This window comes from Sceloporus undulatus, chromosome 6 (genome assembly GCF_019175285.1).
Source record: "Sceloporus undulatus isolate JIND9_A2432 ecotype Alabama chromosome 6, SceUnd_v1.1, whole genome shotgun sequence".
NCBI classification, from domain to species: Eukaryota; Metazoa; Chordata; class Lepidosauria; order Squamata; family Phrynosomatidae; genus Sceloporus; species Sceloporus undulatus.
Window position 1 is genome coordinate 108957124 of NC_056527.1, and position 18669 is coordinate 108975792.

Consider the following 18669-nt stretch of genomic DNA (forward strand, 5'->3'; position numbering starts at 1 on the left):
CCCAGAATTCCATAGCACTGAGCCATGGCAGTGAAAGCAGCGTCAACCTGTATTATTTTTGCAGTGCAGATTAGATTTGTGTCACTTAACCCTGCTGGCCAGCACAACTGAAAAGTTCCCTGGGACGAGAGAGTCATAATACAACCTATCAGGAATACCAACTTCAGTGTTCTTGTTCTTTTTGTTGCTTTATGTCTTCCAGTTGTTTCTGACTTTATGGTGACTCTAAATCTATAAAGGGATTTCCTTGGCAAGATTTGTTCAGGGGGATGTTACCGTTGCCTTCCTCTGAGGCTGAGAGAGTGTGACTTTCCCAAAGTCAGCCAGTGGGCTTTCATGATTGAGCGGGGATTTGAACTCTAACATCCTAAAGGCACCAGATTCTCTGTCTGATCCTGAAAGCTAAGTAGGGACAGTCGTGGTTAGTATTTGAATGGGAGACTGCCAACAACTATCAGGTGCTGTAGCCTATATTTCAGAGTAAAGAACTGGCAAAACTATCTCTGAGTGTTTCTTGCCTTAGGAAAAACCCTTCCGATCGCCATAAATCAACAGATGATTTGAATGCACATATGCACATTCCCAGAGCCCTAGTGCGAATGCAGTGGTCCATAAGTAAATATTTTATAGCCTTGCTGGCTGGGGGATGATGGGAGTTGTGGTTCAAAAAGTTATAATTCCTGTATTTTTCAGAAAAGATAATAACTTTCCCGAAAGATTTCCAAAGGGGGAGGATAGCTATATTTAGTTTCTTAAAGTGAAAAGAATTTAGAGCTTTGTGTTACCTGAAAGATGAATACGCTTTATTTGACACAAGCTTTTAAGGATGGCAAGTGAGCAGCCAGTGTGGCATTGTGTTGACTCTGGAGACCTGGGTTCACATCCCTGCCTGGCCATGGAAACCCAGTGGGTGCCCTTGGGCAAGCAAGTCACACACTCTCAGCCTCAGAAAACTCTGTGATAGGGTCACCGCCATAAGTCAAACACAATTTGAAGGCACACAACAACAATAACAGCAACAAGCCTACTTGGTCAGAGGCATGGAAAATTCCATCAACTGGCAGACTATTGTCCACACAACAACAACCCTTAACTGCAGTCATTAACAAACAATGACTAAGTGATAACACAGACATCCTAGCACATATGAACAGATTAAAACACCTATTGTGATGAACATATAAACATATATTATCTATTTTATAATATATATTATATAATTATTATTATCTTTGGCTTATTGCTGTTGTTGCTAACTGCCCTCCAGTTGACATCGACCCATAATAATAATAATAATAATAATAATAATATTATTATTAACAACAACAGTGCTATTTGGCAGAAAAGGTTAAAGACCTTGTACAACTGCAAATCTCAGAAGCCCATAGGATGGAGCTACAATATTTAAGTGGTGTCAAACTACATTACTTCCATAGTGTAGATGCACCCTCAATCTGGAATACTGTGGCTCCTAATACTGTATACTACTTTGAGCTTCCCATTCTCCAAATCCAGGTGAGTGTTTAGGAACATTCCTTTCCTGCCAGTGCATTTCATGTGCTTTGGGCCATCTCCTTCCCTATTGGTTGCTCTTGGTGCCAGTCTAAAAGATAAAAGCAGTCCCTCCCCTTTCTAGCCCTGCTCTGTGATTGGGTACACAAAAAGCCTGCCTCCAGCTGCCTCTCATTGGGCCACAGAGGTGCTCGTCATACCCCTCCTGTCCAATCAGAGCCCACCTGGGTGCATGCTTTTGATTGGCATACACTACTGGGCTCTTTCTGTGCTGAACCCGGGAAAAAAGCAACACCAGCAACGTGGGTTAAAGAAATAGCCTTGTTCTTTGTGGGTTTTTCCACTTTGTGATCAATCAAGGTAAGTGATGTTTGTAATTGCATCTGCTGCAATGGACCAGTTATTTATTTTTTAATTTATTCTTTAATGTATGGCTTGTAACATATTTATCCTGCCTTTCTTTTTCCCCCTTAAGGAGCTCAAAGGGATGCACGTGGCTCTCCTCTCACTACTTTTAGTGTCACCTAAAAAGCCACAAAGCAGTGATACCTTTATGGGGCCAACCAAAATGCACATTATGCAAGCTGCAACCTGTATGCATGCAAGAAGTCTGTGTGGTTTGGTTCTAAGGTTGTAGACATAATGCAGCTTGACACCACTTTAACTGCCATGGCTCCATTCTACAAGACTCCTGGGATTTTTAGTTTTATCAGGCACCAGGTAAGCTGCAACACCTATAATGTGCATTTTGGTTGGCCCATAAAGATAATAGGGTTTTCAAACAGAGGCTGGATGGCCATCTGTTCATATGTGCTAGGATGCCTGTGTTATCACTTAGTCATTGTTTGTTAATGACCTCAGTTAAGGGTTGTTGTTGTGTGGACAATAGTCTGCCAATTGATGGAATTTTCCATGCCTCTGACCAAGTAGGCTTGTTGTTGTTATTGTTGTTATGTGCCTTCAAATTGTGTTTAACAGTTCAGGAGTGCTTTGATTGTGAGTTCCTGCAGGTCAGAAGGAGATTGGATTGCATGACCCTTGAGATCTCTTCCAAATCGATGATCCTGTGTATCACTGTTTTGTGGATTTTGGGTGGCACTGTACTGTGCTATATGGCTAACATGGTTATGATTCGGACTGAGAAGGGAGACTGGCCCATTTCAGTATGCAAAGGGATCTTGGAGCACCTTGTTGACTAAGGACCAAAACACACTGCTGAAATAATCCAGTTTGAGACCGCTTTAATTGCCCTGGCTCAGTGCTAGGGAATTCTGGGATCTGTAATTTTGTGAGACATTTAGGCTTCTCTCTCAGAGAGCTCTGGTGGCACAATAAACTGCAATCCCCAGGAGTCCTTAGCACTGAGACAGGCCAGTTAAAGCAGTCTCAAACTGGATTATTTCTGCCATGTCTTTTGGCAAACTACGTCGTAGCATAAGCTTTTGTTTACTGTGGCGTGCCTTCAAGTCAACTTATGGCATCCCTAAGGTAAGCCTATCACAGGGTTTCCTTGGCAAGATTTGTTCAGATGGCCTTTGCCTTTCTCTGAGGCTGAGAGAGTGACTTGCCTAAGGTCACCCAGTGGGTTTCCATTGCTGAGCAGGGATTTGAACCTGGACCTCCAGAGTCATAGTCCAGTGCTCAAACCACTACGCCACACTGGCTCTAGACCACCAAGCCTTTGTAGACTTGGGGGCTGCACGGACTGCCCCTAAGAGGTCTGCAGCCGCCTGTTTCTTTGCCAGATTGGGGCTGTGACAACTATACACCACAGTCTTGATCTAGCCTTTCCACAGCGCAAAAAGGAGCTGCAAAAAGCGGCTCCTTTTTGCACGACGGAAAGGTACTATATCACTGCAGCTTTTCAGCACTCTTTTGGTGCTGCATTATCTAGACACAACGCCAGAGGAGCACTGTGACACTGCCTGCCATGCAGTGGGGTGCACAGCCTCATGCTGGCATGGGGCAAATGTCAGGGTGTGTGCCGTGTGGATGCCATGGCATCACTCCACCCCAACGCCGGCCTTTATCTCTGATCTGTACAGCCTCTTGGCCCACTTCCACAGATGCATTTGGGGAAGTAGACCAAGAGTGTATCCACATTGTAGAAATAATGTCGCTTGACACCTCTAAGTGCAGCAGCTCCATTCTATGGAATCCTGGGATTTATAATTTTATGAAATCTTTAATTCTTCTCTGCCAAAGAGTGCTATAGCCTCACAAAACTACAACCCCCAGGATTCTGTAGGATGGAGCTGTGGCAGTTAAAGTGGTGTCAAGCTGCATTATTTTTACAGTGTAATTGTACCCTTGGTCTACGTCAAATGCAATCTGAGGAAGTGTGAAAGCTTATGCTATATCTTTTGCTCAGTTGGGTCTAAAACACACTGCAGTTTGTGACCACTTTTAAGTGCCCTGGGTCAGTGCTAGGGAATTTTGGGAACTGTAGTTTTGTGAGACATTTAACCTCATAAAGGGAGCCCTGGAGCCCAACAAACTACAGTTTCCAGGATTACCTAGCATTGAGCCAGGGCAGTTAAAGCAGTCTCAAGATGGATAATTTCTGCAATGTGTTTTGGACCTTAGTCTCAAAGGTGCTACCATATTGCTTTCCCTGATGATATTCTAACTAACACAACTATGCCTCTGAAGTCTACCTCAATCAAAATTTGTTTGAACACAACCCTTTCAGTTGTGTCTTCCATTAGCTGGAAGCAAGGCTAAATCACAATATGGCTTTAGCTTGGACTTGGAAGAGCAGCTATGAAGGAACTAGATAATATCCTGACGTGTAAAGGTATAATAATAAATACTAATTTTAGGATTGTCCACGCCATGGCATTTTCCTATTGCTATATATGATTGTGAAAACTGGACAATGAAAAACAGCTGCTAGGTAGAAGAGCCACTTATTTGAAATGTGTTACCAAAGAAGAGATCAACAAATAACATGGACTGCTAAAGAAAACATGTCCATGTCATGGTATTTTCCTATTGCTATGTATGGTTGTGAAAACTGGACATCTTAGGGTCGCCATAAGTCGGAAATGACTTGAAGGCACACCATTCTATCAACTACCTACTGCCAAGTTGTGCAGGTCTGATTTAATGTGTTTAAATTATTTTATAAAATTTAGTAGTAGTAGTAGTAGTAGTAGTAGTATTACAGTTGGCCTTCACATTTGCAGCTTTGAAATTTGTGGATTTGATTATTTGCAGTTTTGATTAATATGTTCTATCTAGGAATCTCTAGAGATTCCTCCAGCACGACTCTGCCAGAAGTTGACCATAGAGTTGTGCTGGAGACACTAGAAGATCATAGAGAAAACACTTCTCTAGGAATTTGTAGGTCTTCCAGCAGGATTCTGTGATCAACCTCTGACAGATGTTGACCATAGAGTTGCACTGGAAGACCTGGAGATTCTCTTAGGTAAAAAGAGCAGTATATTTTTATTTGCGATTTTTCCATATTCACAGGGGTTCTTCACCTGCTGACCCCAGCGAATGTGGAAGGACCATGGTATTATTATTGCTGTATTCCTATCCATACCACAGACGGTAACCATTTTATCAAGCCAACTTCCTGTCTCTTGCAGGCCTGGCCAACAATGGCGTCAGCAAAGAGAGGCAAAGAAGAGGAAAGGTACTGCAGAGACTGGGAGGAGGAGAAAGATTTGAAGGACTGGCTTCGGCCTGTTGTGGGAGACAAGGGCAAGGCGGCCTGCCGGTTCTGCGAGTGTGAGATGCAAGCCAACTACGCCAACCTCCAGCAGCACATGGCCACCACCAAACATCAAACATATGCCTTTCCGGGCTGTTTGGGGCCCCTGGATAATGAGGGACTTAGTGATTCAAAGAATTCTGATACTACAGCAGCCATTTTGATGAAGACAGAGGTAATGGATGGGATGTAATCCATGAACGGATTGCATGCTTGTATGGTGGTATGCACGTCTCTTGGTATTTTGGCCATCTGTTTGGATCAAGTGGATGAGTGGTACAGTAGAATAAGAATAAATAGTTCTGTGAACAAAACAGCAAACCTTTTATAGTAGGCAGTTTCTTGGGATTGGCTGTCTAGTGTCGCCTAATTCTGTGACCCAAAAGGATTCTGGGTTGTAGTGACAGGGACTCAATTGCAGCTCTGCTCCTCTGTTGAGCAGGGAACAGGAGACTTGTGCTTGACCTAACTTGATGCCCATTTAGTCTTGCAACACTAAACAATCAGCTGTCCAGTTTTAAACTGGTAATAGCAAATAGGCAGAAATGTTCCTTATGTTTCCTGTTACTATGATTTTTCTGGCAGGCATCATGCTTCTCAGCTGGTTCACTGAAGACAAACAAGGAAGAAATAGATAAAGCATCAGTGGGCAATGGGCTTGGAAATTCAACAGAGTCTTTTTGGTTCAGCACTGAACCCAGCTTGGAAGACATGTGAGACAATCTGATTCCACCCCACACACTCCTTTCACTTTCTGTTTATGCTCATCCCCAGTTTCTTCCTTTATTTTGATCATGCCTCACACAATTCCCTCCAGTCTGGAAGTCTGTAAACTCTTCTGTTGTACATTCCTGCCCAAATCTCCATCTCTCTCTCTCTCTTTTCTTGTCTTCCCCAGCCGAAGGCTCCAGGTGGAGTTTGGAGTGGAGCGTGGCTGGGGAAAATACCATCAGCCTCGAAATCTGCTTCTTGCACTCGTTGGAGAAGTTGGAGAGTTGGCAGAGCTCTTGTAAGTACAGACTGTGAAGCTGCAGATTGGGCTCTGTGAAAGAAAAAGAGGCAGATCTTGGAAAGGATCCTCTTTCTGGACTACAACACTTAACTAGGACATTGTAATCCAGAAGAATAACATTTCCAAATTCTGAAATGAAGATTGGAGTAGTAGACTGAACAGTACTTTCTTGGATAATGCCATAAACGTTTGGGAATGTCACATATGTCTGCTGAAACCATTCACTTACAGGTAGTAATTCACAGAGAACTATTTTCATAGAATGCTTGAGTTGAAAGAGACCACAAGGGCCATTCAGTCCAACCCCTGCCATGCAGGAATACACAGTCAGAGCACCCTTGACAAATGGCCATCCAGCTGCTGTTTAAAATGCCCCAAAGAAAGAGACTCCACCACACTCTTGAACAGTGCTCACCATCAGGAAATTATTCTTAATGTTTAGTTGGAATCTTTTTTCCTGTGCTTTGAATCCACTGCTCTGTGTCCTAGTCTCTGGAGCAGCAGAAAACAAGCTTGCTCCATCCTCAATATGTCAACATTTCAAATATGTAGGCATGGCTGTCATGTCAGGTCTTAACCTTTTCTTCCCCAGGCTAAACATACCTAGATCCTTAAGCAGCTCCTCACAGGGTATGGTTTCTAGACCTTTCACTATTTTGGTCACCCTCCTCAAGACATACTCCAGCATGCCAATATCCCTCTTCAGTTTTCTAGTTCATCTCTTTCCCCACCTGCTGCAGAGGTTGCCATTTCTTCTTTTTCATTTTTTAAAAAGATGTATAGGTTCGGCATAGATGTTGATGGAACAGGCAGGTGACTTGATCAGAACTTAGTACACATTCATTATAACATTATAGCAGAAATATATTTGGCATAAAGTTTTTAGAAATATTTAAATTATCATGTAATACTCTTTAACTGAAAATATATAATGCTATAACATTAGAATGCTATATTTGAAAAAATAATTTAATGGAGAGCATTTGTGGCTGACCGGCATCTTTCTAAAGAGGTGATGAGGGAGTAGGATTCTCCCACTGTATATTTTTCAGTTTTATCAAGGATTTGCTTTTGTGTTTGTCTTTTGCTGGATACACAAACATCATTAAACAGCCATATTTCTTATTATCATTTTCATCTTTACTGTAAGATGGCCTGCCCATTGAAGCACTTGCTCCACTGTTGTATACTATGTTTGCAATATTCTGGTGGTTTTAAAATGGTCCCTCAGTGGGAAAGCTGTGCTTTGCTGGCTGGGTGACTTGAGAAGAAATGAACTTGGTCAAACACAACAAAGGAGGAATGGCCACATATAAAAACATGAAATATAAAGGACTAATCTCCAATTAAGAATACTTTATGGACAGAGCTGTGGACATCTATTATTTTATACTTATATTTTAAATTGTTTAACATTTATTAAATGCCTAGTTTGTTTCATATTTACTTTCACAGGAATTTAGGATAGTTTTCTTGTTTAGAAATTTTAATGAAAGATATATATTTTATATTTTACCAAGCTAGGTAGCCTGATCATTCACGTAGTGGTGATGAAGTGTCTTGTGCTATCATTTTGTTACAATAAATTTGTTATTATCAATTAATGTAAATTTGCAATTTATGAAGACTGACAGTAGAAAAACAGAGGAGTTAAAGTCAAAGGTTCAATGTACTGACTGCACAGCCTTGCTTTTGGGACCAAGGATATAACTTCTTCAATGAATGGTCAGGATTAGGATCTATCTGTCCTTTTTAGAAATTCATTGCTCCAGCTTTCTGAGTTATTCTTGCTCTCTGTCTAACGGGTCTTGCTAAGCCTTCACCACCATATTTTTGTCTCTTGTCCTTAGCCAATGGCGAGAAGATGCCCCTGAAGGCCTACCAGGATGGACTACATCAGAACGTGAAGCTCTCTCTGATGAACTCAGTGATGTCCTTATTTATCTAGTGGCCCTTGCAAACAAATGCCATGTGGACCTCCCCAGCGCTGCCCTCCGAAAAATAGAGAAAAACCGCCTCAAGTACCCTGTTGAGCAAGTCTATGGATCATCAAAGAAATACACAGAGTATCAGAAATAATGAGTCTCAGCCTCTTCCTGACAGGAGAGAAATGTACCTGCACATAGTGGAGGAGAACACGTTAAAGTCATGTGTTTTGAAGATTTAAAGAATGTTATGACTTGGGCTTTGTACAGATTACCTATTCAGAGCAGCTCCCTCCTTCATTTTAGACTTTGTAAGTAGAGACCAGCTAAGTCCTGATTCAAAGGGGATGACGTTTTGTATTGTGTTGACCTTTTCTGCTGTTATTTACTTGTCTTTTATTTTTGTAAAACAAGGGAGAGGAACCTTTGACCCTCCAGATATTGTTGCAGTCTTAATTGCCACATCCATAGCCTTTAGGCCAGCTTGAAGGGTGATGGGAATCAAAAGTCCAGAAAGATCTGGAGGACATAGATGACCACAAGCTAAAAGTTGGTTGATGTGGCTGTAAGTGGCCTGAGCAGAATAGTATGTTAGTAAAAGGGAGTTAAAACTGAGCATCTTAAATTTTTTTAAAAATGAAAGGGCCTTCCCTCACCCCTCACAACTAGAAGGACTTTTGCCATGTGTGAAACTGACTAGGATATCTGCCTCCTTTGACTAGGGACAAGCTGGATGTCTCCATTTCTTCACATCTTTTTGTTTTTCCTAAGAAAAGAAGTTGGCATATGCTTGCAGTAATGGGAGGGATGGCTCCTTTGACTCACCCCCTTGATGAGTGTTGAGAAGGTCTTAAGGTCTCATCAGTTCCCAGATGTTAAAACTGTCCATGTGGCCTCCTGACAATTACTTGTAATAATGCAGCACGCTTATTGCACAGGATCTGTGGGTATCACATAAAATAATCTGGATGCAGAAACGTAATCTTAGGCTGAATCTGCACTGCAGAAACAATGCAGTTTGACACCATTTTAATTGCCATGGCTCTATGCTATAGAATCCTGGGGTTTGTAGTGACACCAGAGCTCTCTGACAAAGACTAAATATCTCACAAAACTACAAGTCTCAGAATTCCAAAGCATGGAGCTATGGCAGTTAAAGTGGTGTCGAATTGCATTATTTCTGCAGTACAGATTCAGCCCTAGATCAGGAGGAAATAGGAATTAGGAGAGAAGTACCTGTTTGGTGATGGATAGGTAGGTCTTCCAGCATAGACAGAAGTAACTGTTTCAGGCCACATAACAATTAAAGATAACTATGGATAAAGTAAAAGCAATTTGAGGTCTGTCTGCAATCTTTGAGATCTGTCAACTTTGTAAAAATATATTTTATTTTCATTTATCATTCTTGCCTGTTTATTGACGCAGTACTATGCCAGTGAAATTCTGCAGAATTGGTAGACTATCAAGGAAACACAGATTAGTCCATTGGAGAGTTTAAGTGGTATATTCTCTTTACTGAAAAGCAAAGAGCAGACACAGACTTTGCCAAAGCTCATGGACCTCTTTGGGTCCTTGCTATGCAGAAGTAGTATGGAGTGTTTGCCTTTTCCTCTTTCTTCTAGTATTTCTATAACAATATGACAAAAGTGTTCTGTTGTGTTTTAGAGGCTGTCGCTTTGTTCCCCCTGGCTCTGTAACATCTGCACCTGCATTTTCTGTAGCATTTCCTGCATCCGACGAAGCTGGACAAAAGAAAGGGAGAAATTAAGATTTTCTTGAGGGGGCTTTGGGGAATCAAACTTAAAATTTCTGTACTAAGAACTTTCAAATCATGTACATGTTTTCACTAGTTCAGTAGATGGTCCAGAGAAGTCTGAAGTTTGTTTCCCCCTGAAGAATGTCTTAAGTGTACAGACAGGTCAAAGCTCAACAGGCTTTTATAAAACTAATAAAACAACCATCATTTGTCCATCAAGAAGAATCATGAAGGAAGAATCTGTCTTCCTTTTCTACCATTCTACCATGTTTCTGTGCTGGTTGTAAAGGACAGGTGTCTTTACTCTGCAGCGGGCCTAGAAATTAAGAAGGCTAGTGACTTTTATCCATCTTCCACATGACAGAGAGAAGAAGAGGCAGGCACATTTCCATCATGCCTAGGTCCAGAAGAAAATGGAAGGGCTCCCATCATCCCAACTGCCTTTGCATCAGAGGGAGAGAAGAACTGGCAGTATCTGCTGGACTTAATCTTGTCCTTCACTGCCATCTCCTTGATTCTAAGCCTGAAGAACAGGGGTACAAATACTCTAAATGAAAAGAAAGCCAGTTATTGAATGCAAATCTGCAACACTCGTTAGATCTGAGGGAAAATACAAGGCCTTCAATGCCCATCCATGCCCCCTTTTGCAACTCACCTCCTCGTCCTTCTCACGAATCAGTTTCTCCGTCTCGGCGAGGGGCAAGAGTGGCAGCTCAGTAGCACTCTGACGGGACAATTTGCTAGGGAAGCAATAAGGAGCTTGGGTAAGCCACACTCTCAGCCTCAGACCGAACCAAAGACAAAGCCCACTTTGCAAGAACACGCTATGATAGCTTTGCCTTAGGGACAACATAAGTTGGAATATCTTAATGGCACACAACAAGTTGTTCATCAGAATCCACACATGGAGCACCTACACTGTAGATTAATGCAGTTTGACACAACTTTAAATGCTACAGCTCCATCCTATAGAATCCTGCAATTTGTAGTTTTACAAGGTCTTTAGCCTTCTTTCCCGAAGAGTGATGGGGCCTCACAAAATGATAAATTCCAGGATTCTATAGAATGGAGCCACAGCCAGTAAACTGGTGTCAAACTGCATTATTTGTACAATGTAGATACACTGTCTGTCTCTGTTCATTTCTTAATTAACCCTTTGGCCTCTGTCCAATGCACTAATGCATCTCCCTTAAAAGAAAATGCAGGGAGTCTCAGAAATGGCTTACGCGCGGCTGCTGCGATCCCGAGCCCCAGTTCTGGTCAGACTCTGAATACACTGTGCACGGTAGTTCTCATAATGAACCTCATGGGTCACATCCTTTAAATCCTGCATATGGGTTTGAATCAGCATCTCTCGGAGTTTGAGGAAGTCACAGTGAGCAGAGTTTTCCACTGAGGAGTAACAGAACATGAAGTCATCAGTAGCTACCTGCAACATGGCACCTTCTACTGAACCTTCTATTTTAATGCAACTTACTTTCCACTGTCCCCCAGGGATATTGCCTTCCCCTGAACACTTTGTCCTTCAGCTCTCTGACCACCTGAGTAGATCCAATGACAGCAAAGGGGATGCTGCGCTGTAGGAAGAACACCAAGTGGACCCATAAGACTTAATGCACTATTTCCCACCCCGCTATGCATTCCTTCACTACCTCCCATTCAATTCTCACATTCATAGGTCTTCACTACCTCCCATTCAATTCTCACCTTCATCTCAGCATCCTGAGCTTTGAACTCTTCATCTTCATCTGAGTCACATTCAGGGAACTCATAAATGTTGATACCATTTTCTTGTAGCTCATGTCGTATCTGTTCATCCAAAGGAATTGAAAGAAGTTGTGCAAGAGATGGAGTCAGAAGTGTAGTTGTGGAAAAGATGGGGTCACAAGTGGGATTAGGAGGAACTAGGCACCAGTGTGAAAGCTAGCATGGTATGGTGGTTTAAACAATGGACTAAGACTTCAAGAAACCAAGGTTTAAATCTCCACTCAGTCAGGGAAACCTACTGGGTAACCTCTGGGAAGTCACACTCTCTCAGCCTTAGAGAAAGACTGGCAAACATATTCTGAAGCCAGGGTGACCAGATGTCATAACCACAAAGGAGGGCAAGGCATCGCAAAATGTTGGACATTGCAAAATGGAAGCTAAAAACACTAATATAAAGATAAATTCACTCATGCTCAAAATGAAGGACATTTTGGAATTGCTCCTGGACAGAAGGCTGAAATGTAGGACACATCCTGGAAAAGGAGGATGTCTAGTCATCCTGTCTGACTCAGTCATGCCAAAAAAATGATGACAGGGCATCCATAATTTGGCAGTGGCAATAAGTTGGAACATAACCACAACAAAGCACTAGAGATAACAGAGTTGTCACAAGATGTCCACTAAGGCAGTGGCTCTCCTGGCTCCTCCAGATGTTTTGAGATTTCAGCTCCCAGAATCCTTAACCACTGGCCATGAGCTCTGGAGCTCCTGAAAGCTGAAGTCCAAATCATCCAGAGAACCACTGGAATAAGACACTTGCTTCGGAAAAGTGGGTTCCCTCCTGGGTAGATCTGTGGAACGCCAGCACCTCCTTAAATTAAGCTCACCTTCTCTTTCTTACACTGCACCTCTGTTGGAGTCAAGCAGTCTGCCTTTGCAATCACTGGCACAATATTGACTTTGTCATGGATGGCTCGAAGGAATGAAATGTCTAAGGGGCGGAGGCTGTGAGAGAGGAATAACAAGAGTGAGTGATGTAACATCTGCGTCCAAATTATTTAGAGAGCCTGTTTCCTATCCTACTTTTTCTTCCCCAAGCTCCTACTGTAACCTAGCTCCTACTGTACAGTGTGTGCCCAATTTTTGCACTGACTTGTGGTCAAGGACATGCTGATACTTTCCCCCAATCATTCATTTATTTCAAATTGCAGCCCGGGGGGCAGGGGCTGCCAATGTTCAAGCTTTATTTTCTCCAGATGCACAGTCTGCCCTCCATATCCACTGATTCAACCATCCACAGTGTGAAAATAGATATAATTCCCAAAAGCAAACCTTGATTTTGCCATTTTATATAAGGGACACCATTTTACTGCAGCATACACAATACCCCAGGCAGTATGGTTATGCTTTCTGGGGAATTCTGGGTATTACAGTAAAAAAAGGAGGTTTCCCATGCTCTAAACTGAGTTGGGCAAAGTGTGACCTGTGGGTCACATATGGCACCTGGACCACATTTTTGTGGCCCCTGTATTTAGTGTCCAGAGTGTAAACAGATCTAATATTGTACAGTTACCCCTTTGTATCCACAGGGTTTTTTTACCCACAGATTCAAGCATCTATGGCTTGAAAATAATCAAACATTTTACAAATTCCAAAAAGCAAATCTTGATTTTGCTATTGTATATAACAGACACCATTTTGCTATGCCACTGTATTTAATGGGACTTCAGCATCCACAGATTTTGGTATATACAGGGGGTCCTAGAACCAAACTGCAATGGATACCAAGGGCCCACTGTACCCTTGAACTATAATCAGCAGCAAAGGCATTTGGCACATGCTTGATGGTACTTTTATCCTCATCTGATCTGCCCCAACATTTTGCTAAGAGCTGAATATAATTGCTGTACCAGGTCAGTTCAAACTAAGCTCCTGTTGCCTTTCATTTGGACAACTACTGACCTTCCAAGAGATATGTACAATTCCCTGTTGCTGCTAAACCAGAGTCCTAAGTTTTCATATATCCTACCCATGTCCAAAAGGTGACAGGAAGTATAGACAGCAGTGAACCCGTCCGTCCTGAATGTTCTTGCGGTCCAAGCCGCTCTCATCACGAAAATACTGTTCAAACTGGCAATCAATATAATGGACAATTGGCTTCCAGCTGGAAAAAGAAAGGAAAGGGGTTGAGGTTTGGAGAGAGTTTCTAAACCATAGTCAAAAGAATACACACAAAAAATTGCAATTATATAATGTATTCATTTGAATTGTGCAGACTTAATTTTTTTTAAAGACAAAAGATTTCAAATTAGGGATGTTACTGGATTAAAGGTTTTAGAAGAAGAAAAAGTAAACACATTAGCATTCAGTATTGTTTCAAAAAGACTTGGAAATTTCAAGTGTCCTTTGGGGGTTTAATATTTAAATTTCAGGGTCTGAACTTTTATTATTATTATTATTATTATTATTATTAACCGTTATTTATAAAGCACTGTAAATTTACGCAGCGCTGTACATACAATCTTTTTAATTGGACGGTTCCCTGCCCTCAGGCTTACAATCTAACAAGACACGACACAAAAGGAGAAGGGAGTGGTGGTGGGGAAGGGACCTCTCTAGTAGCATAATACATATAAAGTACATGGCAATACAGGAAATGAGATTGTGGTATGAAAAAACAGTCACTTGAATGTAGAGTTCAGTGAACGCCTACACTATGACAGATATTCTGTGACCTTTCAGGTGTTGGACTATACCGCTTATCATCCTTGGCCATGTTCATCAGGTTTGATGGGAGATGTAGTTCAATAGCATTATGGATGTGGGCTCCCTCTCCCATTTCAAAGCTACTTAGGATTAAAGAAAAATGATTTGAACATTCAGGAATGAAATGGCTCAACTGGAATTGAAAAATGTAATAGAATAATGAAATGTAGTCAGTCACAGGTTCACTGTATGTGCTCATGTATAAGTCTAGAAATGTTAATAAAAGAATTGACCCAAAAAACCTAAGTCAGCTTATCCATGGGTCAATGTAGTTGCGGTACTTTAACTCTTATAAAGGAAAGAAATCATCGTCAGGTGAAAACAAGGAGTGCAATCTGTCTTGGAGGTACTGACCTCCTTCTATTCTCTCATCCATCAAGCCTTTAGTGTGAGCAATAACAGTTTTGCCAACTGGAATTTTGTAACTTCTTTGGCACTGTTTTCCTTTGTTTCATCCTTTAGATCCTTTGTTATATGCCCCCTCATGTTTTACCCTCAACTTATCCATGGGTCATATCAAAATCCATAATTTGGACCCCAAAACCTGCCCTCAACTTACACATGAGATCAACTTACAGCCGAGTATATACGGTAAATCCAACTTCCCTCTGCTAAAACAGATACACTGAATCAGCTGTTTCTCCAGCCTCAAATGGAGGTGATAAGCTGATAGATATGTCCTTTTGATGCCTCTCTGTATATACTTCATTGGTGAAAACTTTACCTCATCAGTTAAACCAGGGTTTCACTGTATGCTTGGGATCCTAACCATACCATAGTTAAAGAAGATACCAGAGCTAGCCAGAACTAGGGTTGAGGCTTGCATATTCAAAATGTGGAATCTGAAATAATTCTGTACATTTCCACAAAACTACAGAGGTACACCCATATGCCAAGACCCCTCTTACCACTCAGTGTTGTCCACTGCATCCCCAAATCCTGGGGTATCAATCACTGTCAGTTTGACTTTCACCCCTCTCTCTTCAGTTTCAATGGCATGTTTGACAATTTCCAAAGTCTGGGGAATCCTGTCTGTGAAGCGAGGAAGATGGGAGGACAGTAGTCAAGATTATATTCTCCCAATCAGATTTGCTCTCTATCCCCTCTGTCACACATCATAACAGCTGTCATTCTACTTACCTTGAGCATCTTGAAGCACACGGTCTTTATATAGATCTGTCAAGAAAAGGCTATTGACAAGAGTGGATTTTCCCAGTCCAGATTCTCCTATGAAGTGAATGAAAGTATAAAATGTTGATTCTGAAGTTCTTAAGGGAGGAACTGTTAGTTATTGGTTGAAGCATTTTTATACCCTGCTCCTGACCATCGGAAAGGCTTAGGCTGACTCTGCACATCAGAAATACCAGTTTGATACTGCTTTAACTGCCATGGTTCAACACTACAGAATTCTGGGATTTGTAGCTTTGGGAGATGTTTAGCCTTCTCTGTCACAGAGTTCTGGTGCCACAACAAACTACAGGTCCCAGAATTCCATATAATGAAGCCATGACCATTCAAGCAGTGTCAAACTGAATTAAATCTGCAGTGTGGCAGCAGCCTTCATTTCAAAAAGTAACTTTCTCGAGCTGTGAAGTTACCTTTAAGCAAGAAGGAGACAAACTAGCCCTTTCATCAAACAATCACTTTTCACCATCTAAGCCTAGTCCACACAAACAGAAAGAAGGGGAAGCCATAGGTTCTGTTTTCACTTCAGAATCAGAAGGAACTCCAGGAGGCAAAGGCCAGGAAAAGGGCTTTCACAGTGTGCTAGGATTAGAGCTGCTATGTGTCCCTTATTATCAGGGCTGTCCCTTACATGAGGATCAGAAAGCTTGTCCTTTATAGGACAGGCAGCTGGGTGTCCCTTATTATATGCCATGTCTCCTGTTTGAGGCCTGGAAAGATCTTCTTTTGGGGTGTTGGACTAGGACACTGGGAGACCAGGGCTGGCCCTGAAAACCCACTGGGTGACCTTGGGCAAGTCACACTCTCTCATCCTCGATGGATGGCAATGACAGCCCCCCCCTTTGAAGAAACCTGCCAAGAAAACCCTATGATAGGTTTGCTTTAGGGTTGCCATAAATTGGAAACAACTTGAAGGCACACACCAGCAACAAATAGAGTGAAGCAGATGCCAAAAAATCCTAGTTTTTTGAGTGTGTGAATCATGAATGTGGACAATATGCTTATGTTGCAGTTAAATTTGTGGCTAATTGAACTAAACTCAATCCTTTCACTCAATCTTTCAGCAGAATACAAACTTATTCATAGCTACTTCCTGACTGTCAACCCTCCATGTCATGAATTTCGATTGTTCCTGATTGTTGTTTTAGAAATCTGGCAACACTAGCTAGGACAGAGACGGTTGGTGCTCAAAATCCTTACCTGCCACCATCAGAGTGAAATCAAAACCCTTCTTCACAGACTTTCGGTGGACCTGGGTGGGCAGGGTGGCAAACCCAACGTAGTCTTTATCCTGAGACACAAGGAAAGAGCAACATCAGGAGACATCCCTCTCTCGGGGGATTCCTGGAGGGGTATTTGGAGGGATACCTACAATCTTTTAAGGAGGAAGCACTAAGTGGAAATAAAGCCTCCCAAAAAGTGAGAGGAGGAGGAGGTTGTTTTCTGGATTCTTACCATAGTTGGAAACGACTTGGTTGTATTGGAAAAACGCTGTAAAGATGTCTATGCACCTTGTCGCCTCTTTGACATCCACTTCCTGTGGCGGTGAAACAGGAAGCCAATTCTGCGCTTCTTATCAAGGCATCTTGATCTCCAATTGGCAGCCCCGCTTTCATTTCCCTCCTCTGCTTTCCACCTGTGGTTGGTTGGTTACCGTCACTTCTGAAATGTCACCACTTTTTATCAAGTTGTTCGATGCCTGCATGCATATACTAGCCTGCTTGCCTTTCCTCTACTCACGGTCTCACCTAACAAACATAGTTAGTAAAGTGTAATGTAGTTTAATGTTGTGCACCAGTTGTGCACCATTTTGCCAGTAGAGCCGGCCCTACCATAAGGCAGAAGGAGTTGCAAATAGTTGCTTTGTCAGGAAAGAGATGCAAATAGTTCCTTTGTGTTGTATCATTACTGCCTTGGATGGGGAGAGATACTTTCCCCTCTCATTTGCATTAAATTTGCCAAAATTATTTGTTTAGCTTTGGTTAAGATGCCCCATGGCTTAAGGAAGGAGAGGGTACTATTTGCTGCTGTGTCTCAGGAAACAAAACATCCTGGTTCAAAACTATTTGACAGGAAAAAAATAAGTTTACTTGACAATCTTTGAAATAATCACACATGACAGAGTGAAAACTGGAGAGGGCTCCAGTACCATAGCAAGTACAAATAGAAAATACATTTCTATACCGCTTATCAGTGCACTTAAGCACTCCCTAAGCACTTTACAAGAGCCCTGTAGATATGCAACTGGGCTTTAAATTTCCTAGACTTTGTTAAACTCCCAATTCCCACATGGCCAGAAGGAAGAAGAGTGAGCCTGCAAAATTTACCCTCCTCGTACCATCTTAACTAAGGACAGAAACAACAAATGCTGACATCTTACTAACATCGCCAATTTTTTTCCACTGTTTGGTTTGTAACATCTTGTCTGATGAAGAAGCCAGTGGAGCTTCGAAAGCTTGCAGCAAGTATATTGTGCATTTCAGTTGGCCAATAAAGGTATCACTGTTTGGTGGATTACAGCTTACAATATGTAAGCTAATTGCCCCCAACAAGCTGAGTACTCATTTTAGTGATCTCGGAAGGATGCCAGGCTGAATCGAGCCTGAGCCCCTGACTGGATCGAACTCACAACCTTGCGACTGCGAGTGAGTTGCTGCATTACCGGCGTTTAACCACTGCACCACCAGCACTCCCTACCTTTAATATACTGTATTTGCTTTGTGTGTGCAGTGGTTAGAGATCCTAACTTCTCCCTACTCTAGAATACTTGCAACCACAAATAATTCATTTAACATCTCTGTAATCTCTTCATCATTTTTAAGTACAGTGGGCCCTTGGTTTCCACTGGGGTTTGGTTCCAGGACCCACCCCCTCCCCCGTGCATACCAAAATCCATGGATCCTCAAGTCCCATGAAATACAGTGGTGTAGTGAAATGGTATCCTTACATAAAAAAGCAAAATCAAGGTTTGCTTTTTGAATTTTTTAAAAAATATTTTAAAACTGTCAATGGTTGAATCCATGGCTAAAGAATCTGTGGATACAGAGGGCCAACTGTATTCCTTTAGATCCTATGTCTTTCAGCC

At 42.0% G+C, this 18669-nt stretch overlaps 2 protein-coding genes across 2 annotated transcripts; one reads left to right on the forward strand and one right to left on the reverse strand.

The window, feature by feature from the left end:
* Nucleotides 1-1748: 1748 nt before the first annotated feature.
* DCTPP1 (dCTP pyrophosphatase 1) lies at nucleotides 1749-9572 on the forward strand. Its single transcript, XM_042471732.1, has 5 exons — nucleotides 1749-1872; nucleotides 5109-5408; nucleotides 5819-5946; nucleotides 6132-6242; nucleotides 8096-9572. The coding sequence occupies exons 2-5, from the start codon at nucleotides 5121-5123 to the stop codon at nucleotides 8322-8324; spliced, it is 756 nt and encodes a 251-aa protein (XP_042327666.1). The 5' UTR covers nucleotides 1749-1872; nucleotides 5109-5120; the 3' UTR covers nucleotides 8325-9572.
* Nucleotides 9573-9674: 102 nt separating this feature from the next.
* On the reverse strand, nucleotides 9675-17147 carry SEPTIN1 (septin 1). The gene is made up of 11 exons (XM_042471678.1): nucleotides 17040-17147; nucleotides 16785-16875; nucleotides 15540-15626; nucleotides 15308-15431; nucleotides 13663-13797; nucleotides 12521-12638; nucleotides 11634-11735; nucleotides 11404-11503; nucleotides 11153-11318; nucleotides 10582-10666; nucleotides 9675-9912 (listed from the first exon to the last, which is right to left on the reverse strand). The coding sequence occupies exons 1-11, from the start codon at nucleotides 17040-17042 to the stop codon at nucleotides 9832-9834; spliced, it is 1092 nt and encodes a 363-aa protein (XP_042327612.1). The 5' UTR covers nucleotides 17043-17147; the 3' UTR covers nucleotides 9675-9831.
* Between the last annotated feature and the right edge of the window lie 1522 nt (nucleotides 17148-18669).